A 21,630-nucleotide genomic window follows, 5' to 3' on the forward strand; every position below is an offset into this window, starting at 1 on the left:
CTGAAAGATAGATGTCACTGTTTAACTTTAGAATGTGGTTCTATAATCTTTAGCATTGTAAGTGTGGTGTATGTACTAAGAATTGTTAATATGCCAGTGGGTGATAAATCTGAGGATTCTGGGGAACATTGATTTTTAAAATATGATGAAAGCCTACCTCCTGCCCCTTCCCTGCAGAGAGTGAAAATGGAAAAAGCAAATTAGAAATGTTTTCGTGCTAATTATGATAGGGAAAATGAAAACTCATTCAGATATACCTTTTGATTAGTTATATTTTTAGATGCTGGGAGGTAGCTTGTTCAAAATTATTTCAGTTGACTTATATTCAGCTTTAACCAGTCCAGAATATTCTGATGCCTGATTCTTGAAGGTGAAGCCAGTTTCATACACACCCTAACCAGAGCTACTCGGTCTGGCTATACAAGACCACCAAGGACCAGCTGAGATACAGGATACCCAGCAGCCCCTGCACCCACTCAGCTCAAGTGTTCAAGGGTTGCAATCTTTATCAGTTGAGGAAGTACCCACAACAACGAAAGAATCGTTTCAGTCTTATGTTAGTTCAAACCTAAAGTTATGACCTTTTAGTCTCAATTTAAGTGAAGATGCTTTTTAAAAACAATCGTACAATGAAAATGTTCAGATTCTGAAACCAGTTCCATGACCTCACAGCCCTTGACAGTCCTCCCCCACCTCTGAATCAGTTTGCCCCTCTCTTCCATTTTTCACCTTTTATCCCCAAAACACAAAGAGCAGGCAAAGTAGAATGAGTAAAGTAGAATTGAATGAAGGGGGCAGGAGGAGGGCTTTGTGATTGCTGTTGACCCAGACTTTTGGCCACTGTCAGCTTAGGGGTGATAGAAGGTCAAATCATTTCCTGACTGACTGAAGCCAGGAACAAGGTGTGCATGTGAAAATTTGAAGAAGGAACTTTTCAAATCTTTAGAAATACACGATAACTCATTTTTAGGCACTTAAAATATTCATAATAGTTTATATGAGCACTTTCTAATTTGGAAATTTAGCTTTTCTAACTTTAAATATACTTTTGAAAACAGTCTGTAGAAGTTGCCTGGTAAAGTACTTGGAAGAAAATAACACTTGTCCTACGTGTAGAATTGTTATTCATCAGAGTCATCCGCTGCAATACATTGGGTAAGTATGCGTTATAAGAGAGGAAGAAGTTATGAAAGTAACAGTGCATGAAAATAACTTGCATATTGGCATGGTAAAATTATTCATCATGTTGCTTTGGTTTTTTTAATTTAAATTTTATATATGTACATATATATATATATATATATATATATATATATATATATCCTTTGTGCTTGGTTATGCTAATTAATGGCATTTTATCTTGGTGTGGATTAAAATTCCTCATGTATATACCAAGTGCCCCTTTTCTGTTATTCTACTTTTAGGGCATGCCACTGTGGATTGTGATGACTCTTGGTATAAAGAACTACACAGTTTCTTCCTTTAAAAGGAAATAATCTCTGTTCACACTCCACAAATATTTGTCCAATATAAATTGGAAGGTTGAATTTCCAAGGGTGATTTAAAATTTCATATTTTAAAAAAAAATTTTAATTTTCAGAAATTAAATTTGACTAAATTTTTATCTTTTTTTGGTTCATAATAATTTTTTTATTTGCACAATATTTAAAACTTAATGTAAAAGGTGCAGTAGGTTCTGACCTTCTAAAAGGACTTTGCTAAGAAAAGAGTTCCTTAGCTCTACTGGCCAGAAAGTTGTTCAGACAACTAGACTCTTGTCTGCAGTTAAGCATGGCTTGTTTTCTTATACTCCAGGAAGTGGACAATTCTTAAAAACCTGTCTTGTATTCCTGGTTCTCCCTTCATATGCGGAATGACCAAGACAGTGTCTCACATCTACATTGAGTCAGTCAGTCAACATTAACCTGTCGAGCATAGAATAGTTCATGTGGTACTAGGACAAGACACGAGACTCCTGCCTTCAATTTCACAACCATTTACTAAGTTCAAGGCCCCAGGGATGCAAAAACCTTCAAGTAAATTATATTCTTCTATGGGATACAGCATTGAGCCAGATAAGAGAGCACTAATAAATGGGAATCTGGGAAGATTGCAGAGGAGATGGTAGCCCCTGAGCTAGACCTTAAGGAAGAGATTCTCTTTGGAGCTCAGAGTGGGCCTGAGGTGGAATTTGTGTAAGTGCCTGAAGGGAGAAGACGGGATGGGGAATTTGAGGTGTAATCCATTTTGGATGAGAATATCTTAAGGAGGAAGAGTTAAGAAATAAAGCTAGAAGGTAGGTAGGAAGCAGATGGACCAGACACTTGACTCTCAGGCTGAATTTGGATTTTGTCCTAGAGGAACAGGGAGCCACTAAAGCTGTTTTGAACGATGGAGCTTAAGCTGCAGTGGTGAATCCTGGCTGTGAAGGGCTGTGCAGCTTGACGGGGAAGGAAGCTGAGTCTCTCCATGGAGACAAGGAGGGGTGGGGGAAGAGGGGACCGAGCCTGCTCAGACACAAATGAAGTCCTTGATGAAAGGTGTTCTCAGTGTCTAGAGCGGCACTTGTGGAACTAGCTGCTCTTTAGTTATTTGAAGCCCATCCACATTGACATCTCTGCAACCGTTCCTGAGTTTACTTCGTTCATTTGCCCAGCCATTAATTACCTGGAGCTGCTGATACTTCTGTCCCAATACAGTCTGCACTCAGTGACCTGGATTGCCCAACTTCACTACAAGTCCCAAGTGAATCTACTATATGACTTAGATTATTGACTTTTAAGCTTCCCAACTGGAAGACTGCAATAATAATAGTAATGTCATTGGTGGTAACAGAAAAGGAAAAGAAAATTTGCTTTGTTTTTGACTTGTTAAGTTTTAAGTGGCTGTGAGTTCTTCAAATGGAGATTTTTAGTAAAAGATAAAGAATTGGAAAGAAGATAATGTGTCCAAACTAAAGATGATAGTAGATTTGTAAATTTATAATTCTCCATACAGATTCAGTAAAATATATTTTGCAATCTAAATGTTCTCTCTTTAGATACAATAGCTTCTTGGAAACTAACTGCATCTTAGAATGAAGTGTTATAAGAGAAGATCTTGACTATGTTTACCCTCGTAACCCTACACATATATTTGGCCAGTGCTTATATAAGGGCTGAGAAATGAAATATTTCTCAAGTCTTAAGAAATCATTAAATGAGTAGGACAGTACAGGGTGAGGCAATGAAAAGTCAGGCTTGCCTATATTTAAAGGGGACAGAAGTTTGTATGGACTATAATTCTGTCAGAGAATTAAACTTTGCCTTAATTAAGGCAACAGAAATGAACTGCCACTTTTCCAAGTTCTGTTCTATGACTAGGATTGAGTAGTGATGTTGTACAGTGGCTTTAAGATAAATCTCTTATTTGAGAAAGAGACTACTATGAACTCTACTCATAATGGTCCTTCAACACTTTTTCTTTAGCCTAAACATCCACTTCTTTGTGTGGCATCCTGGTTACCCTGCTCTTAACACCTTTTACCTTATCAGTGTTTTTCCTAAGATGTTGCTACCAGGACTAAATACAGTACTTCCAGTATAGTCCGACTGGGACAGAGTGACATGGATGTCATTTTCCTCATTCGGGATATTATGCCTTGCTTAATGCTATCTGAGAAGTGTTAGCTGCTCCGGTTGTTGTGTTATACTGTTGAGCTTTCCATTAACCTCCCTCTTCCCCCCATCTTTGTCAAACAAACTGTTATCTAGCCATCTCCTTCCCATTATTTGCTTGTGAAGTTAGTTCTTCCCACCCAAGAGAGCAGAAATAGGGATTACGGCAACAGCATATGGACTTTGGCAGAGCCCACAGATTTGGAAGATCTTTGAGTGTGAACCCAGCAGTTGCTTATTTATTTGGCATTAGAGGGCTGGGCCATCAGTCATCCTAATGAATATCTGGTCACTGGATCCAGATGGCTCAGGAGAAAGTGAGGCTGGCAACCTTGCACAGCTCTTTCTCACTCCAAACAAAGTCAAGTGCAAGTCATGTCATCATTTCTCTGATGTCATCATCTTCTTCGAAAACAAAGGACGAACACAACAACAACAACTTGTGAGACGTTAGAGGACTAATGTAGTTTGCAAAGGTTCATCTTTAAAATATTGGTGGCAGATTTTTTTTGACCACATCAACTCAGAGAAGACAATCTATTTAGTAGCAGAGGAGTTATAAAGTTACATTATTGGAGAGATTATGCACACTGATCCATTCACAAATCTTTGGATGAATTAAGCTTTAAAGAAGAGTTTTTAAGTAGAACCCAGCGGGGCAGAAACTATATAACATAATCTTAGGAAGTCAGCAGAAATTTTTCTGTTTCTTTAAAAAGATTGGGGATTACTCCAAGGAAAATCACTGTTGATTCAGATTGTTAGATCCCATTAACCATCAGAGATTTGTATCCCTGTACTATACAGTTTAATAAGCTTGTTCATAGCAAGATGCGGAGATGAAAGATAAGACTTCATCAGTTCTTTTGTCTTTGCATGTTTTCATACATAAACTTAAACCTTTACCTCTCTGAAAGTACAAATTGTGAGAGAAAAAAGTCAACTAAATGCAGACTTTTATTTAAGTTAAATCTTCTCTTCTTTATTCAACTAAAAGTTGACCCCATGCTACTCTTCTTGTGGCTTTTCCTATACCCATTGGAGTACGGCTAAGACTTTTGGTTCCAATGACAGCTGTTATTTTTTAAATAATTATCAGGTTTTCCATTTGGGCATTTTCTGAAGGTTTTTTTTTGCAGTACTGGCAAGGAGAGTAGGATTACATTATTGGTCAGTACTTTATGTGTGCCTGAATATTAATAGCAGTAGCTTATTGATAAGTGTTTTAAATAGCTTTTTGACATATAACAGGACTTGAATTCATGTTGCTCAAATCACAATGTTTTACTTCGTCTCATTAAAATTACTATATTTCGCAAAATTGTCTAGTAAGAAGTTCTTTGGCAACTGGCTCTTATATAGCACTTGAAGCTAGATGATGCAGTGGACAGAGCACCAAGCCTGGAGTCAGAAAGACTTGAATTCAAATGTGGCCTCAGATACTCATGATCAGTATGACCCTGGACAAGTCACTTAACATCTTTTGTTTGCCTCAGTTTTCTTAACTGCAAAATGGAAATAATAATAGTACTTACCTCATGGAATTGTCATGAGGATAAAATTAGATGTTAATTGTAAAGCACTTAGCACACTGCCTGACACACAGTAGGCTCTATATAAAAATGCTTGTTTCCTTTCCCTTCTTCTCCCTTTCCTCATGACAATCACATTTGAAAGTTATACCTGAAATTTCACAGATCATAATGGTACCCCTCCATTGCTTTTTGTTGTTTTTAAAATGAATTTTTGTTGATACTGTGCAGTTTTTTTTCAACATCACTAAAATTTCACCCAATATTTCTCCTGCCCTCCCAGAGAACCATTTGGTATAACAAAGAATATTTGTAAAGGAAAAAAAGTAAAAGAAAAAGAGAAAAAACATCAGCAAAACTTACCAATACTTCAAAAAAGTGCGGGCATGTGTTCATTGTCCTTTGCCGAAGAGTGGCCCCCTTCGTTACTGAAATTAGTTAAATGCTAATTACTATCTTTCGCCATAGATAAGTGATGGTCATTGGAATAGTAGTCATCTGATGACCATCAGAAAACATTGAGGGCCTCGTGATGCCTTGTTGCTGCTATTACAAAACTATGTCAACTCAGGGCATGCATACTGGAGCTTACACTTTAATATCAGAAATTGTGGTAGGACTTTCTAACTCTGGGTCTGTGGTATTATTATTCTGTATACATATTTTAAGACAATTCTGTTTTTCACTTTCAGAACCCAGGAGAATTTAGAAATACAGATGATTAAAATGCTCTTTCGTATTTTTATACTTTTCTTCAACTTAATAAAATTTTCATGTATATATGATCCCTAACTTAGAATATGTTCATTTAATAAAAGTGTATTCTAAAAAAATTATAATTTTTAAAAACATAGATGTTTATGGCTTTTAGCTTTTTAAAAATGAGAAACATAATGCATACTTCCAAACTTTTGTGATTTTGCTCAGTGCAAGATAGAAAAGGAAATTTAGAAGGAATATTTCAAGTGGCATAATTTCAGATGTTTTTAAATTGTAATTTTGTTTTTGCTTTTTTTGCCAGTCATGACAGGACAATGCAAGATATTGTTTACAAATTGGTACCAGGCCTCCAAGAAGGTAAGTCTTAATATGTCAAAATTTAGTTACAAAATGTATGTATCACTGATAGCAGGAATGCCATAGAATTTCTTTTCTCACCTATTTTTCCTCTTGCAGTACTACAGTTTTGTGTGTCCCTCAGATCTCTGATATTAAATGAATTTTTTTTATCCTATGATCATTTGATATTTGACTGGAACTTGCCATTTTTCCACCATGATCTGTCTTGTATTCATAATCTCTTTTCCATTTCTACAGAAAGACCTTATCTATGATCATTTGTGTGTGCCAAAAGTGTTCCTCTTTTTTGGGTTTCCTTTGGTCAATCTGACTTCCACCTATCCTATAGTATCCTGGCATTGTAATGCACTTACCCTAGTAAATCGGCCTAGTTCTCTCAGTTCAACCAACAAGCATTCCTTAGGTGCTTACTGTCTGCAAGGTGTGATGGAAGGTGAAGTAAGAAAAAGAGTCCCTGTCCTCAGGAAGCTCATAGTTTATTAGGAAGGCAGAACATGTAAATAGACACGTGTACAAGGGGTGCGTGCTGCGTGTGTGTGTGTGTGTGTGTGTGTGTGTGTATGTAAATAGATTTTCTTGATGCCTTTTGTATATCATAGTCATTTGTAGAAGAGCACTTTCTCTGGTAAATAAGCCCTTCCTCCTAACAAAGGAAAATAGTTAAGGATAAACAGGTCTGAGATAATCTGTGTAACATTAGGACCCTGAGGTCACCAACCTCTCAACCAAGGGAAGGAGTATGTTTCCTTATCTGTTCCTAGGGATTTTTATTATAATAAATAGGTTTTAGCTCCCTCTAAGAATTCTTTTCATTTATATCAATGTAGCTGTTTTGTATGTTCTTTTGGTCTGCTTATTCTACTCTGTGTTTGTTTATGCCAGTCTATCCATATTTCTTTTAATTTCTCATATTCCATCACATCCATTTATGGTTTTTTCAGACCTCCCCTGGTCAGCTGGCACCCACTTTTATCCAGTTCTTGACTCCCACAGAAAATGCTGTTATGTACATAACAGCTTGAGAAAGGAGAGAATACTAACAGGGATGGAGGTAGAGATCAAGGACATCTTCCTGTTGGAAGAAACAGTTCAGCTGAATCTTGAAGGAAGCTAGAAATTTTAGGAGGCAGAGGTGAGGAAGGAATATGTTCTAGACTTGAGGAACAATTTGTATAAAGGCATGGAGATGGGTGGCAGGATGCCAAGTTTGAAGAATATTAAGTAAGCCAGTATGGCTGGAATTATAGGGTTCGTGGAGAAGATTAATAGAAAATAAGCCTAGAAAGAAAGGCTGCAGCCAGATTCTAAAGAGCTTTAAATGCCAGATAATAGTAGTTTGTCCTTTATCTACAGGCAAAAGGAAGTCATGAAGCTTCTTTAGTAGATTAATGATGTGGTTAGACATAGTCACATTTTATTAAAAAAATTATTTTAGCAGGTAGCTGGAAGCTATGTGGTATAGCTGTGGAGCAGTAAACTCCTTAAGAGCATACATATAGCATGTCTTACCTAAGGCCTAGCACAGTGCTCTGCATAGTGTAGATACTTAAGAAATGCATGCCTTTCCAACGACACCACAATCTATTGAGAATAGAAATATGGTCCATAGAGTCTTATGTTACAGATTGGTCTGATCATGTCACTATCCCACTCAGTAAACGTCAGTGACTTCCTGCTGCCTCCAGAAGCAAACACAGAATGTTCTGCTGGGTGTTCAGACCCCCTCCTAACCTAGCCCTCTCCTGCCTTTTTAGTCTTCTTACTTTATTCCTTCACACGTGCTCTTCAGTCCGTTGACACTGGCTTCTTAGATGTTCCACGAACAAAACACTCCATCTCTCGGCCCTGTGCATTTCCTCTGGCTGTTCTTCATGCCTGGAACGCTCTCCCTCCTTTACTTTGACTACTGACCTCCTGGCCTTCCTTTAAGTCCCAGTTAAAATACTGCTTTCTGCAAGAAGCCTTCCCTAATCATTCTTAATTTCAGTGCTTTCCCTCTTTCAGTTACTTCCTATTTATCCTGTACATAACTTACTTTATATACATTTACTTCCATGTTGTCTCCTCCTCTTCTGCTTCTTTTTATATCCCCGGTTCTTAGCATGGTGCCTGGCACATAATAGGTGTTTAATGAGTATTAATCAAATTGAAGATAGGACAAGAAAGATAAGGACTAAGAAAAAAAGTCATTAGATTTGGCTAGAAGGAGGTCATTAGTGACTTTTGTAAGATTACTTTCAGCAGATAGGGACAGAATCCAGTTTGCAAGGGTTAAGTACTAAGAAACTGGAAGTATTAGGAGAAGGCTATTTTTTCAGGAGATTTTTCGGTGAAACTTACACATACCAGGTTTGAGGACACTATAATGGGACTGGGGCACTTTAGCAGTTTCCTACGTGGATAGTAAGAAGTTATTAAAAAGGGAAAGACTGAATGAGAATGAGAACTTGCAGAAAAACAATATGAATGAATGATGCAGCAAGTTTCTGAATTTCTGGAGAAGGTAGGCTGATGGGAGTAAAATTTAGCCTTGGCAAAACTCAAGGAATAGAGGCAGTCTGATGTAGTGGATAGAATTCTGGACCTGGAGTTAGAAATATCTAGGTTCAGATTCTAATTTTTGTATTTACTAGTTGTGTGAACCTCAGCACTTCACACTACTCCCTAAGCACTTAGTTAGCTACTAAGTCATGACCAGCTTATGATCTGCAGGCATGTAGTGGAAGGAGTTCCCACATCAGAACTTCCCAGTACTGACAAAAATCACCACTGCCTCTCATTTAGGAGAGAGATAGAGACAGAGAAAGAGAGAAGATATCTAGAGGCTGACCGTTTGGAAGGGAAATTGTTGTTTTGTTTTTTTTTTTATTTTGTAATGTTTAACAATCACTGCCATACAATTGTGATTTTATCCCCCCCACCTACCCCCCACTCCCCCCCTCCCTCCCCACGACTGCATACAATTCTGTATAGATTCTACATATACTTTCCTATTGAGTATATTTTCACTATAGTCATGCTATGTAGTCAGACTAAGATAAATGAAAGAAATCGTATAACAAATCAGAACATGATACACAAACACATACACATACACAAACATGATCTGCTACAATATGTGAGTGACTTCCATATTTCTCTCTCTGAGTGTGGCAGGCATTTTGCCTTGAGATCCTCCATTGGGATTTTTTTTTTTTTTTTGGTAAGAAGTTCTTGTGTTATTACAAAAATCTAAGTCTACCAGAAAAAACTCTCACACACTGTGGGTGTTGCTGTGCATAAAGTTCTCCTGGTTCTGCTCCTTTCACTCAGCATCAGGTCATATAAGTCCTTCCAGGCCTCTCTGAAGTCTTCTTGTTCATCATTTCTTATGGCACAATAGTACTCCATTACATTCATATACCATAATTTATTCAGCCATTCCCCAATTGATGGACATCCCCTTGACTTCCAGTTTTTGGTAACTACATAGAGTGCTGCTATAAATATTTTTGTACATGTGGGACCCTTTCCCATTTTTATGATCTCTTGGGGATATAGTCCTAGTAGCGATATTGCTGGGTCAAAGGGTATGCACATTTTTGTAGCCCTTTGGGCATAGTTCCAAATTGCTCTCCAGAATGGTTGGATGTGCTCGCAGCTCCACCAACAATGAATTAGTGTTCCAACTTTCCCACATCCTCTCCAGCATTTATCATTTTCTTGTTCTGTCATGTTTGCCAATCTTATAGGTGTGATGTGGTACCTCAGAGTTGTTTTGATTTGCATCTCTCTAACCAATAGTGATTTAGAGCATTTTTTCATATGATTATAGATAGCCTTAACCTCTTCCTCTGAAAATTGCCTGTTCATATCCTTTGACCATTTATCAATTGGGGAATGACTTGTATGATTATACATTTGGATCAGTTCTCTATATATTCTAGAAATGAGGCCTTTATCCCCGAGCTTAGCTGTAAAAATTCTTTCCCAATTTACTACATCCCTCCGGATTTTGGTTGCATTGGGTTTGGTTGTGCAAAAACTTCTCAGTTTAATGTAATCAAAGTTATCCATTTTGCATTTCATAATGCATTCTATCTCTCCTTTAGTAAAGAATTCTTCTGGAAGGGAAATTGTTAAGGAACCTTACCTCAGTTGGCCTTACTTTTCTCAGGGGAGTAGAAAACAGTCATTTGTATTTAAAGGGAGAGAAGCTGTGGAGTTGGAAGACTAATCAGGGGAAAAGGTTTGGATACTCTTGGAGATTGGGGGGAAGTGAGATAGGGAAGCATAATTATTGCATAAAATGATTGCTAAGTAGCAGTGAAGATTTTTGTGAGCCCTGCTATTTTATGAAAACAAGGAGGTTATGGAAATTTTTTTATTCCTATATTCCTTTGATGGGTTCTGCATACTTAAATCTGGATCCTATCCCAGAATGTAAGTTCATTCTAAACTCATACTCTAGATTTCAACACCTTGCTTTGGCTACCTTCTCCCTTTCCCTCTGTGGCTGCCTTCTTCATTCATCCCTGTGGTCCTCTTCTCCCATTGGTGAGCTCTTCCCAGAACCTTTTTTTTTTTTTTTTTGTGGAAGGTGCCCCCCCACCCCATCCCTCATTCTCTGTCCTTCACCACCTTCTTGCAGTACCTCCTTCCTACCCCACCCCAGTTTCTTTTTATATATTGTCTTCTCCTGAGGTTAAGGGGAACCTGGGGCTATTGTGTTCGTCCTTCATTTTTGAAGAAGACCATGACATCAGAGAGATGATGACATGACTTGCACTTGACTTTCTTTTGAGGGAGGGAGGGCTGTGCAAGGTTGCCAGCCTCACTTTCTCCCCCTGAGCCATTTGGGTCCAGTGACCAGATATTCATCAGGATGACTGGAGGTGGCACTTGGGATTATAATGTCTGGGTATAAGAGCCTTCACATTATCTATTCTTTTGGCAATCCAGACCTTTTGGCAATCCAGACGTACACATTTCATAGCCTCTCTCCTCTCAAGTTGGAAAGTCTCCCTCACTAGCATAGGAGAGACTTCTTAGATGGGTGAATCGTATTCAGAGGAGAAAGAAAAGATATTTTAAAACAGATATTTAGAATTTGGGGAGAGAAGTGATCACCTTGGGCTTGACTGACTCAAACACTTGGTACTAATGGCCTGATACAAAAGTATTTTCACTCCCCCAACTTTTGTCTGCTGCCCTTTAGAACAGCTATGAAGTTTTTACCCTAATCATTTCGAATCAAAGAAGTGTTTTTTGCCTCATCTTTGAAAGCTTTATACAGGATGTGGTAGTCATCAACAAAAGTACTCACGTTTTTGATGTCTACGTCATTCATTTGTGTCTTTTAGGTCATCTTCAGTGTGATCCAAAGTATAAATTTCCTTATTTATATTGCACAGCTTCAGTACTTTTTTGTGGTCCTTTCTCAGTTTAGTGAAATCAGAATATTGGATGATGTGTATGTTCCAATAGGCCATTCATTACATTTTAAAATGCTTCATGGGGCACATGAATACTAATACTTCATTAGGCTTGAATTGTGTTTAAATGGAAACTGCTTTAGAGGAGGTATTGTTTCTTTCTTTGTTTTTGGCCACCTCCCATTTCTTACTTCCGTCTCTCCTCCTACCTTCTTGGCTCTGCTAACTACCAGTCCTGTACCCCAGAATACAAATGTAAGAAAATTCAACCAGATTCACAACATTTCTGTTAAATAGATTGACTACTTTATGAACTAGGATTTGCAAAGATATCTATTTCACAGCATCTTTCATTTTATCAAATTCCTTTGAGCCAGATCAGCGAAGCTTTGAACCATCTGCTAGGACAGGAAAATAATTCTGCTTGGTAGAATGCATTTTTAAATTAGTGTTCATTATATAGATTTTACCTGTGTTATTCAAGCAGTTAAGGCTAGTGACAAAAGACTCAATTCTTATACCTATTGAAGCAGACTTAGTACTAGTACACTTTGTGTCCCTGCACAGGACTGTTCATCTGAAGCTAACACTCTTACAATGGTAGCAGGCACCATTTTGGAAGTTTCCTCAGGAATAGACAAAGTGTTTTATTGCTGTTCAGACAACATTTCCATGAACTACGTGTTATTCGTAGGGCACAGATTTAGCAGCTCCACAGTTGTGGTCAGTTGTGAGGCCAAAAAGACAGGGTGGGACACAGGAGGAAGAGGCAGTGAGAGAGTAAAGATCTTAAGGGCTAGGCAGAAGTGGAGTTTTAAGGGTTACCTAAAAGAAGTCACTGTGCAACAAGAATTGACCAGGGTATAATCTGAACCCATGCAAACCACAGCAGAGAATGTAAATGGACATGGGTTCTAACAAAACCAGAGAGCCATCAGTTACAGAGGTGGTGATTCCAGGGTCAGGAGCTAAACTTCTCAAGGAAAGTAAGTTGTTTTGAAATCGTCTTCTGGGTACTGTCTCCATTTAACAGTTAGTCTTACATTGGGCCTGGCCTTGGCATTGCTTCCCAATAGGGCTTCCAGGTCTCCTAAGGCCTTGACTTAGGAGGTAGAGAAAGGGACCTTATGGAGGGAGGGAGGGAGGGAGGTGTGTGACACTATGAATTCTTACCCCCAAAGACCAGGACTGATGGTTTATGGCTATTAAATTATAACTGACATCCATTCGTCTTTCTCGCTGGTGGAGAAGGGAGATTAGGTAGTTAGTTTCACCATGATTTCTCCATATATATTTTAAGATATTGCCATCTTTTGTTTTATGTCACTTATCTTATTTCCTTCTTCAGCTCGTCTGGATGCTGTCTTTAATTTCTTAATGGTACAGCCTTTAATTTTCAAGTTTCATTCACTTGGAGCTTGTTGCAATTTTAAAAAAACAACAAAAAATAGTTCAGAAAAATAGATCAACTTATCAGCCAAATCTGTCTGATGTTGTATGTAGTTATCCACATCTGTAGTCCTCTGCAAAGAAGGGAAATGCATTCTTCTATCTTTACTTTGTAGACAAATTTGGTCAATATAATTTCACAGGATTCAGTTTTTATCTGCTGTTAAAATTTTCTCTCTTTACATTGATGTTTATTGTACATTGTGGATATTTTTTCTGGTTCTGCTGACTTCCCTTTGTAGCAGTTCTTAGGAGTTTCCATACTTCTGTATTTATCATATTCGTTATTTCTTATAGCATAGTAATATTCTGTTATTCATGTACCACTATTTTTTTTTCACTTGACCCCATTGAGTAGGCATCTACTTTGTCTCCAGTCCTTTGCAATTACAAGGTGTTGCTATAAATATGTGATGTGCGTTTCTTTTTATCATTGCGGATATATGACTAGCAGAGGCATCTCTGGAGTCAAAGAGTATGGATATTTTAATCAGTTTCTTTGCATTGTTCCAGATTTCTTTCCAGAATGTTTTTCAGAATGGCCAATTCATAACTCCAGTAATAGTATGTTAGTGTGCCTGTCTTTCCACAACTTTCTAATATTACCTATCAGTCTTGTGTTATCTTTGCCAATTTGATGGGGATGAGGTAAATCTGCAAAACTGTTTTGATTGCGTATTTCTTTAATGATTTGGAGCATTCTTCAATGTGCTTGTTAATCGTTTGCAATTCTTCTTTGGAGAACTGTTTGTTCATATCCTTATACCATATATCAGTGACTTTTGTTGTTATAGCTCTGTCTTATTTTCCTGTATATCTTAGATATCAGAGTATTGTCAAAAATATTTGATAATGAAGATTTTTTTCCCCTGGTTGAATGCTTCCCTTTTCATCTTAGTTCTGTTAATTTTGTTCATACAGAATCTTTTCAATTTCATATAATCAAAGTGATCTGTTTTCTTTTGTGATGTAGACTGTATCCCTTGTTTGGTTAAGAATTCTCCACAAGCAATTTGGAACTATGCCCAAAGGGCTATAAAAATGTGCATGCCCTTTGACTCAACAATATCACTTCTAGGGCTGTATCCCAAAGAGATCATAAAAATGGGAAAAGGACCCATGTGTACAAAAATATTTATAGCAGTTCTTTTTGTTGTGGCCAAAACTGGAAAGCAGGGGAATGGCTGAACAAGCTGTGGTATGTAAATGTAATGGAATACTATTGAGCTATAAGAAATGATGAACAGGTGGACTTTAGAAAAACCTGGAAAGACTTATATGAAGTGATACTAAGTGAAATGAACAGAACCAGAAGAACATCGTACACAGTAACAGCCACAGTGTGCAAGGACTGTTTCTGATAGACTTAGCCTTTCATAGCAATGGACCTAAAACATTTCCAAAGAACTCTTATTGCAAAATGCCATCCACATCCAGAGAAAGAACTATAGAATCAGAATGCAGAATTAAGCAGACTGTTTTCTCTTTTGTTATGTTTTGTTTTGTTTTTTATCATGGTTCCTCCCACTCATTTTAATTCTTCTATGCAACATGTCTAATGTGAAAATGTGTTTAATAAGAATGTATGCCATCTGGGGGAGGGAGAGGGAGAAAATTTAAAACATATGGAAGTGATTGTTGAAAACTGAAAACAAATAAATTAATAAAAATAAAGAAAAATTTCTGTTCCACAGCCACCATTTCTGTGAAAGGTTCTTTAATTTCTTAATGGTATGACCTTTAATTTTCAAGGCTCATTCACTTGGAGCTTATTGTAATAATTTTATTTTTATTTGGGGAGGCTTGCAGGTTATTTATTTGCCTAATCAGCCATTGTTTTTCTTTAGCACCCTCTATTTGGGTTTAAAAGTCTTAGAATTTTAAAATTGAACCCATTTCTAAATGAGTCATTTATTATATGGGTCAGTTGACAGCTCTTTTTATTATTTGGTTTCTGAGCTTTACTTTGGCAGACAGACACCTATTCGATGAGCGTTAGGAAACACTTTGGGGCATATCTTTTTTGTTTTTCAGTAAATTTTTATACATTTTAAACTTTAATATAGTAATACCAAAAAAAAGTAATTTTTCCATGTTCACAGCATAACACATAAAGAAGATTCTCTATAAAACCATGAATTTCCATTTCACACTGTTTGCTTTTTATTTTGAAAATTATGTAATAAATACTATACCTAATTTTCAAAACTGCCCTGCTTTTCTGTGTGTCTATCTAAATTTTCTTTTGTTTTCTGCTGTACTCTTTTTTTTCTTCTCTTCCTCCCCACCCTACCCTAGACAAAGCTACCATTAGACACAAATATGTGTATAACCATACTGTACCTACTTCTGCTCATTAGTTCTTTGGGTGTGGATAGCATCTTCCCTCATAACTGATTTGAGTATTTATAATACTCATGACTTATTCATTCAGAGTTGTTCTTAGAACAATATTGCTGTTACCATATAGGATGTTTTCTCGGTTCTGCTCATTTTACTTTTCATTATCTCATGCAAGTCTTCCCGTGATTTTCTAAAATCAACCAGTTCATCATTTCTTATAGCGCAGCAGTATTCTATCAGAGTCCTATGCCACAGCTTGTTTAGCCATTCCCCAACTGATGCATCTCTTGAGCAGACCTGCAACCGGGTCCTATTCTTCCCTCTCCACCCCCTTTTTTTTTTTAAAGTTCTCACTACTAGATTCAGCATCTAGATGAATGTTTCAATTTGACTTCCCATTATCAAAAGGATTTGTACAAGTCTACTTTCTACCAGTATACCACCAGTACACCAGCTGGTGTGCCATACACGTCCGTAAAGAGTTATTAACTAGCTACTTATTTTTGCTAACTCTTATTTTTTCCTGACGGTGTATTTAGTGTTTATGTACATACATATATGTGTATGTGTATTCTTTTTCACTGTTAACGAATGTTAAAGACCCATGTTACAGTAATAGTTTGTGAAAAAGGTTAGAAAGACCAAATAATCCCTGATTAGTTGGCAAATTACTACGTACAAAGTAGGTGCTTAGTAATCCTGGTTGAATGGGGTAGCACAGAAGGAAGTTGTTAATAGGCATATTTAACAAACAGCTGCTTACCACTTGTATCTCCAATGAACACTATTTGAACACTTTCAATTATCTGAACTGCTGGTCATGCTATATAGAAAGGGCAAGAGGTAGCATTTGTGGACATTAGATTGGAAGCATTTAATTTCAGAACTGGAAGATAGATGGATCACCAGGCCATTCCCCTCATTTTACAGATGAGAAAATAGAGGCCAAGAGAGGGGAAAGGGTTTGTAGTAGTTGCACAATGACTTGGATAGCTGCACATAATTTTATTTTTATCTAAGGAGCTTACAGGTTATTCATTTGCATAATCATCCATTGGTTCAGTACCTCCTGTTTGCATTTAACAAACCCAAAGCCACTCAGGAGTGACTGAATCAAGGCAGGAACTCTTGACTCCTGACTCTTTCCATTACATCTCTATCTGTAGAGCAGTTTACTGTCTAAATGATGGATTTTCTTCAGCTGTGAGTTCTGTTTTGGTATGAGATCTTACTGTTGATGGGGCAGAGTTTTAATATGATAAAACCATTCTATTGGCCTTGTTAAAATAAAAGATAAATATTGTTTTTAATAGCGGAAATGAGGAAACAGAGGGAATTCTATCACAAATTAGGCATGGAAGTGCCAGGAGACATCAAAGGGGAGACTTGCTCTGCAAAGCAGCACTTAGACTCACATCGGAATGGTAAGTCGTCTTTCTAACCAGTTCTTGTAGTGATCAACAACACTAAGAATCTCTTTAAACTGTTAAAATTTAGAAGCTTTACTTGGCACTCAGATTCTACATTTAGTAGTCTGTATTCTAACATAACTCATATTGTTTTGAACATTTATGGGCACCCATGAATCTTGGTATGGATAATGACATGTGAAGATAATACACAGATAAGGAGAGTGAAGAAACATTTTCTCACGAAGGCCAGGAAAATGTAGAGGTTGTGGATAAGAAGATTGTTTACCCTAGAACACATTTTCCACGTAGAAAATGAGAGGGAAACTATTATAACATCTGGGGAAACTATTATAACATCTGGCATTTTATCAGAGCATGGATCACAAGAAGAGGAAATACATAAAATTGGGTGAAAAAGGGGCAGTACGGAAGAGTGTTCCAGAACAGGGATTCTCAGAGAAGATTAATGAGGCTTGTCTTCTTTATCTGTTGTACCTGAAGTTCCTGTACCCTTTGTGCCTGAAGCAACATAAATCAACAGTCCCAGTCTGGCTGGGAATAAAATATCTGAGCTAGATCAGGTGATTTTACCCATCAGCATTCACATTTCACTAATCTCATTGACTTCTGAATTCCAGCTTGAGTCATTAAAGCCCCTTGGACTTTCTTGCTCCCTGAGCTGATTTGACTTCCTGGTTTCAGATATCTGTTGTACTTGAACTCTATGTTCCATGTCACTCCCCCCACATACTTTTTGCCATAGTCATCATCTCTAGGTGCATTGGTTATTAACCCACTTGCCTCTCTCCTACAACCTATCTACACACGCGCGCGCGCACACACACACACACACATACACACACACCACACCACACCACACCACACCACACCACACCACACCCTCACACTCTCTCAGTTGGACAGGCCTTTGGAGGTCACCTGGTCAGACCCAAACCCAAATAAAAATAACTATACCCAACAAGTAGAAATCTAGCCCTTGCTTGAAGACCACAAGTGCTCCACCTCCCAAGGTAACCCAATCCACTTTGAGATTTTACTTAATTATTAAGAATCTTTTTCTTGCTTCAAGACTAAAATTTACCTCTTTGCAAATTCTACTCATTTTTCATAGTTCTGCATTCTGAGAACAAAACTAGTCTAATCCTCCCGTGTGATAGCACAATTATCTCTTCTTTCACTCCGAGTTGTACTTTCTGTAGGCCAAACATCCTCAGTTTTTATAGCTTGTGGGAGACCAACTTGAGACCTTTAAACATCCTGATGACTCTCTTCTGGATACTCTAAGCTTATAAATGCCCTCCCTAAAATATGATGCTCAAAATTGTACACACAACACTCTAAATAAGAACTTACTGTCACCTCCCTGGTCGTAGAAACCCCTGGTCCCTGGGTCCTCTCTCAAAATTCTTATTATTAAGTATTACTCTGGGGTTTATTTACAGGAACAAGAGAAAAGACACAGTCATGAGACATACGTGAAAAAACGTGTCCTGTTTCAGATAAAGTTCTCTGAGTCTAGGCACAGCTCTTCCTTCAGCTCTGTGGCCCCAAATGAGAAGGGTTGCTTCTCTTTAGAACAAAATTCCCAATAAAAAGATTTGCCCAGCTGGGCTCTTTGAATCAAGTTCATGGGTTCGTTTTCATAGCCCCAGTTCAGTCTTGGCCAGTTAGGATACCAAAAGCTCTGAGAGACTTGTGGTGTTTCACTTTGTCATTTTCAGTAGTTAATTAATATCTCCCTACTCCTCCAAAAGAAAAGTCAGGTCAATACACCTCAAAACTATAGATGATCAAGTAATTCTGTGATGCCATCATTGTGGGTACAGGTAACAGGCGTTTTTACCACTTCATCCTGTACTGTTCTTATACCTCTTTTCCCATAAATCCTCTGTAAAGGATTCACTCCATATCCAGAGTCCTTCCTGATGTTCAAGAATGGCAGTATAGACATAGTTCAGTTCTTTCAGTTGTGTATATTGACTTGCTGATCATAGATAATGATTTCACATTAAGAATACTAACTGTGAAATTAACCTATGACTCAGGTGTTCTCAGCACTCTATGCCCTTCCCTTTTTTGCCATTGCCTTCCTTGCAGAAGTTGAAGGGACCACACACAACAAAAGGCTCGCTTTTATTTTTACCCATTTCATGGACTGCTTTGGCCATCAGAATCATTGCTGGATATGTCACCTTCTGGTACTTAGCAAGACAGAAGCGTTCAGTGTCTTTCCTGCTTGGTAGAATTTTCAGGAGATGGTTCCTGTTGGCACAGCAGCCTTCGAGAACCAAAAGTCCCTTCCATATATCAGGAGACCTTGGAGTAGGACTTTTTAACAGAGGTTCACCTCAAAAAAGTTAGGCATTCAGCCTAATGGACAAAATATGCTAATTCCTTTTTAAAAAAAGTTTTATTGACATTTTTTTTATTTCACAAAAATTTCTCCCTGTAGCCCTACCTTTCCCCCTCCAAGAGAGCCATCCCATATGACAAATAATTTTTGTTTGCTTTTTATATAAAAAGATAAAGAAGATGAAAAAAATCAACAAAAGTGTTTAAGAATTTTCTGGACAACAGAGTGAAGCATGTAAGAATATGAGGATAAAGGGAAAGGGTTAGACTTCCAGAGATGAGAAATATCCTCTGTGATTTCGCTATGGTAAGAAGGGGGAGAACTCTTTAGCCTCCACCATCACGTCAGCATAGAAAGATGACATCTGGGCCACTTAAGGAAATCTGCCCTTCTTCCATAATCTGTGTGGGGTCACAACCCACAATTTAAGAAGCACTGAAAAGGTCATGAGTAGAAAAAGTTTAAGAAGCCCTGGTCTAAAATTTAATTTGACTTGGCTTTCAGTGAGGGATTATTATCACATGTATTCTCCCCAGTTAGTATAGTATTAAATGCATTAATACTCTTCACTGACACATGAAATGAGTTCAATTACTTAATATCTTTTTTATTAGTATAGCATTTTTTTTTCCCCTTTTCTTAACCTTTCTGCTAAATGTAAGCTTGTGGAACATTTTGTTCTTAAAGTTAATAGAACTTTGGGGATTTTTTGTTTGTTTGTTTGTTTTTTGCAGTAAAGATTCTATTTTTTAAAATCAACAGTAGTAAAAGTTTCCTAGCAACTGTTAGATAATATGGGAATACATATGGATTTTTCCTTTAGGACTTAGGATAAAAAAAAAATCAATAATTTCCTCTTAAACATTAACATCATGTTAGATTCTCTAAGAGCTGACAATATTGAAAACAAGGTAGATATCAGTGTACCTTGTGATAATTTATCAGATATTATAGGGTGATACACCTATTCAGGCGACTTCTTATCTGATATTAGTAACTGGGGCCTGGTAAATGATCTAGCTTTAAAGAAGACCATGTTCTTTTAGAATCCATTGCACCTAGTTCTCTGCCTCTGCCTCTGCCTTTGCATGCATTCTATATTCAAAAACTGTGCTTACTGTTTTATTTAGACATTAGTGTTTTGATATCACTTTGACTTGAGTGTTGAGCAGGACATTTTGAATGTCATCAGTAAAATATTTGACTTTGTATTACAAGGTGAAACAAAAGCCGATGACAATTCCAATAAAGAAACGTCAGAAGAAAAGCAAGAAGAGGACAATGACTACCACAGAAGCGATGAACAGGTAGCTTATCTTTCCATCACTCTCCGTGTCTTCAAGCGCCCTTATGCTGGTGTTTACGTTTCTGGGCATGTGACATTTAGCGCATTTTAAAAGTTCATCAGCACATTGGAAGCCTGTGGCTTTGCCCTGATGTGATTTGTAAAGTCCTCTGCACATGGACTTCACAAAATCAGCTTCTCCTGTCACCAGACACCTAGACGCAGGTAGATTTTAAAGAGAAATGGCTGCTCAACGAACATCCTGAGAATTTTAGGATTTCTCTAACACGATGTGCCAAGTTTAGGTGTTCTTATAGAACTTACTCTATAGTAAAGGAATAAGTAGATACAGATAGCTATAATATTGAGTATTATGTGATTATCACATTAGGTTGCTATGTTAGGTCAGAAGAGGATTACCTCCTTGAGGGATTAGAAAAGGCTTCCTGGAAGAGAGGATATTTACGTTAACCTCTAAACAATGAGTGGAAAGAGATAAGGAAGGGCATTCTAGCTGTGCACAACAGGAGAGCAAAAGCACAGGAGTGAGTTGGTGGGTCCATATGGTTTAGATCAGATTCTTAACCTTGTTTGTCTTCTAGACCCCTTTGGCAGTCTGTTGAAACCTACAGACTCCCTTCTCAGAACAACATTTTTAAATGAATGAAATAAAATACATAGGGTAACAAGAGAAGCCACTGTATTTAAATGAAGTTTTTGAAGCATTTAAAAATTCATAGTCCCCCAGGTCAAGAATCCTTGGTCTAGAGTATTAGGAGCTAAGACTGGAAAGGTGGGTTATAGAGGACCTAGAGTGCCTGGAAACAACTGAAGCTTTTTGAACAGAGGATCAGTATAACTGCACAATTTAAAAAACAAGATTATCCATATAGCAGTTTAAAGGATGATTTGGAGGGAGAGGAGGCCATGCACATAGTGGGCACTTAGCAAACACTTGTTGGATCAAACTCAGGAAAACATGTTGGAAAGTTGTTGCCATTTTCTGGGTGGGTAGTAAATGGGAATCTGTAGCAGGGCAGCTGGAGTGGGAATAGAAGAGAAGGACTTTAATGCCAAAGAGGCAG

General features: G+C 37.6%; 1 protein-coding gene across 8 annotated transcripts in view; it reads left to right on the forward strand.

The window, feature by feature from the left end:
* Nucleotides 1-21,630, forward strand: part of PCGF3 (polycomb group ring finger 3) — a 132,051-nt gene that overhangs the window by 85,263 nt on the left and 25,158 nt on the right. For all 8 annotated transcript variants that reach the window (XM_072619734.1, XM_072619739.1, XM_072619735.1 and 5 more), the window contains 4 exons: nt 1,059-1,155; nt 6,210-6,265; nt 16,788-16,898; nt 20,479-20,567. In XM_072619734.1, coding sequence (XP_072475835.1) covers nt 1,059-1,155; nt 6,210-6,265; nt 16,788-16,898; nt 20,479-20,567 — 353 coding nt within the window. The remainder of the gene's footprint in view (nt 1-1,058; nt 1,156-6,209; nt 6,266-16,787; nt 16,899-20,478; nt 20,568-21,630) is intronic.

Source organism: Notamacropus eugenii, chromosome 6 (assembly GCF_028372415.1).
Source record: "Notamacropus eugenii isolate mMacEug1 chromosome 6, mMacEug1.pri_v2, whole genome shotgun sequence".
NCBI lineage: Eukaryota > Metazoa > Chordata > Mammalia > Diprotodontia > Macropodidae > Notamacropus > Notamacropus eugenii.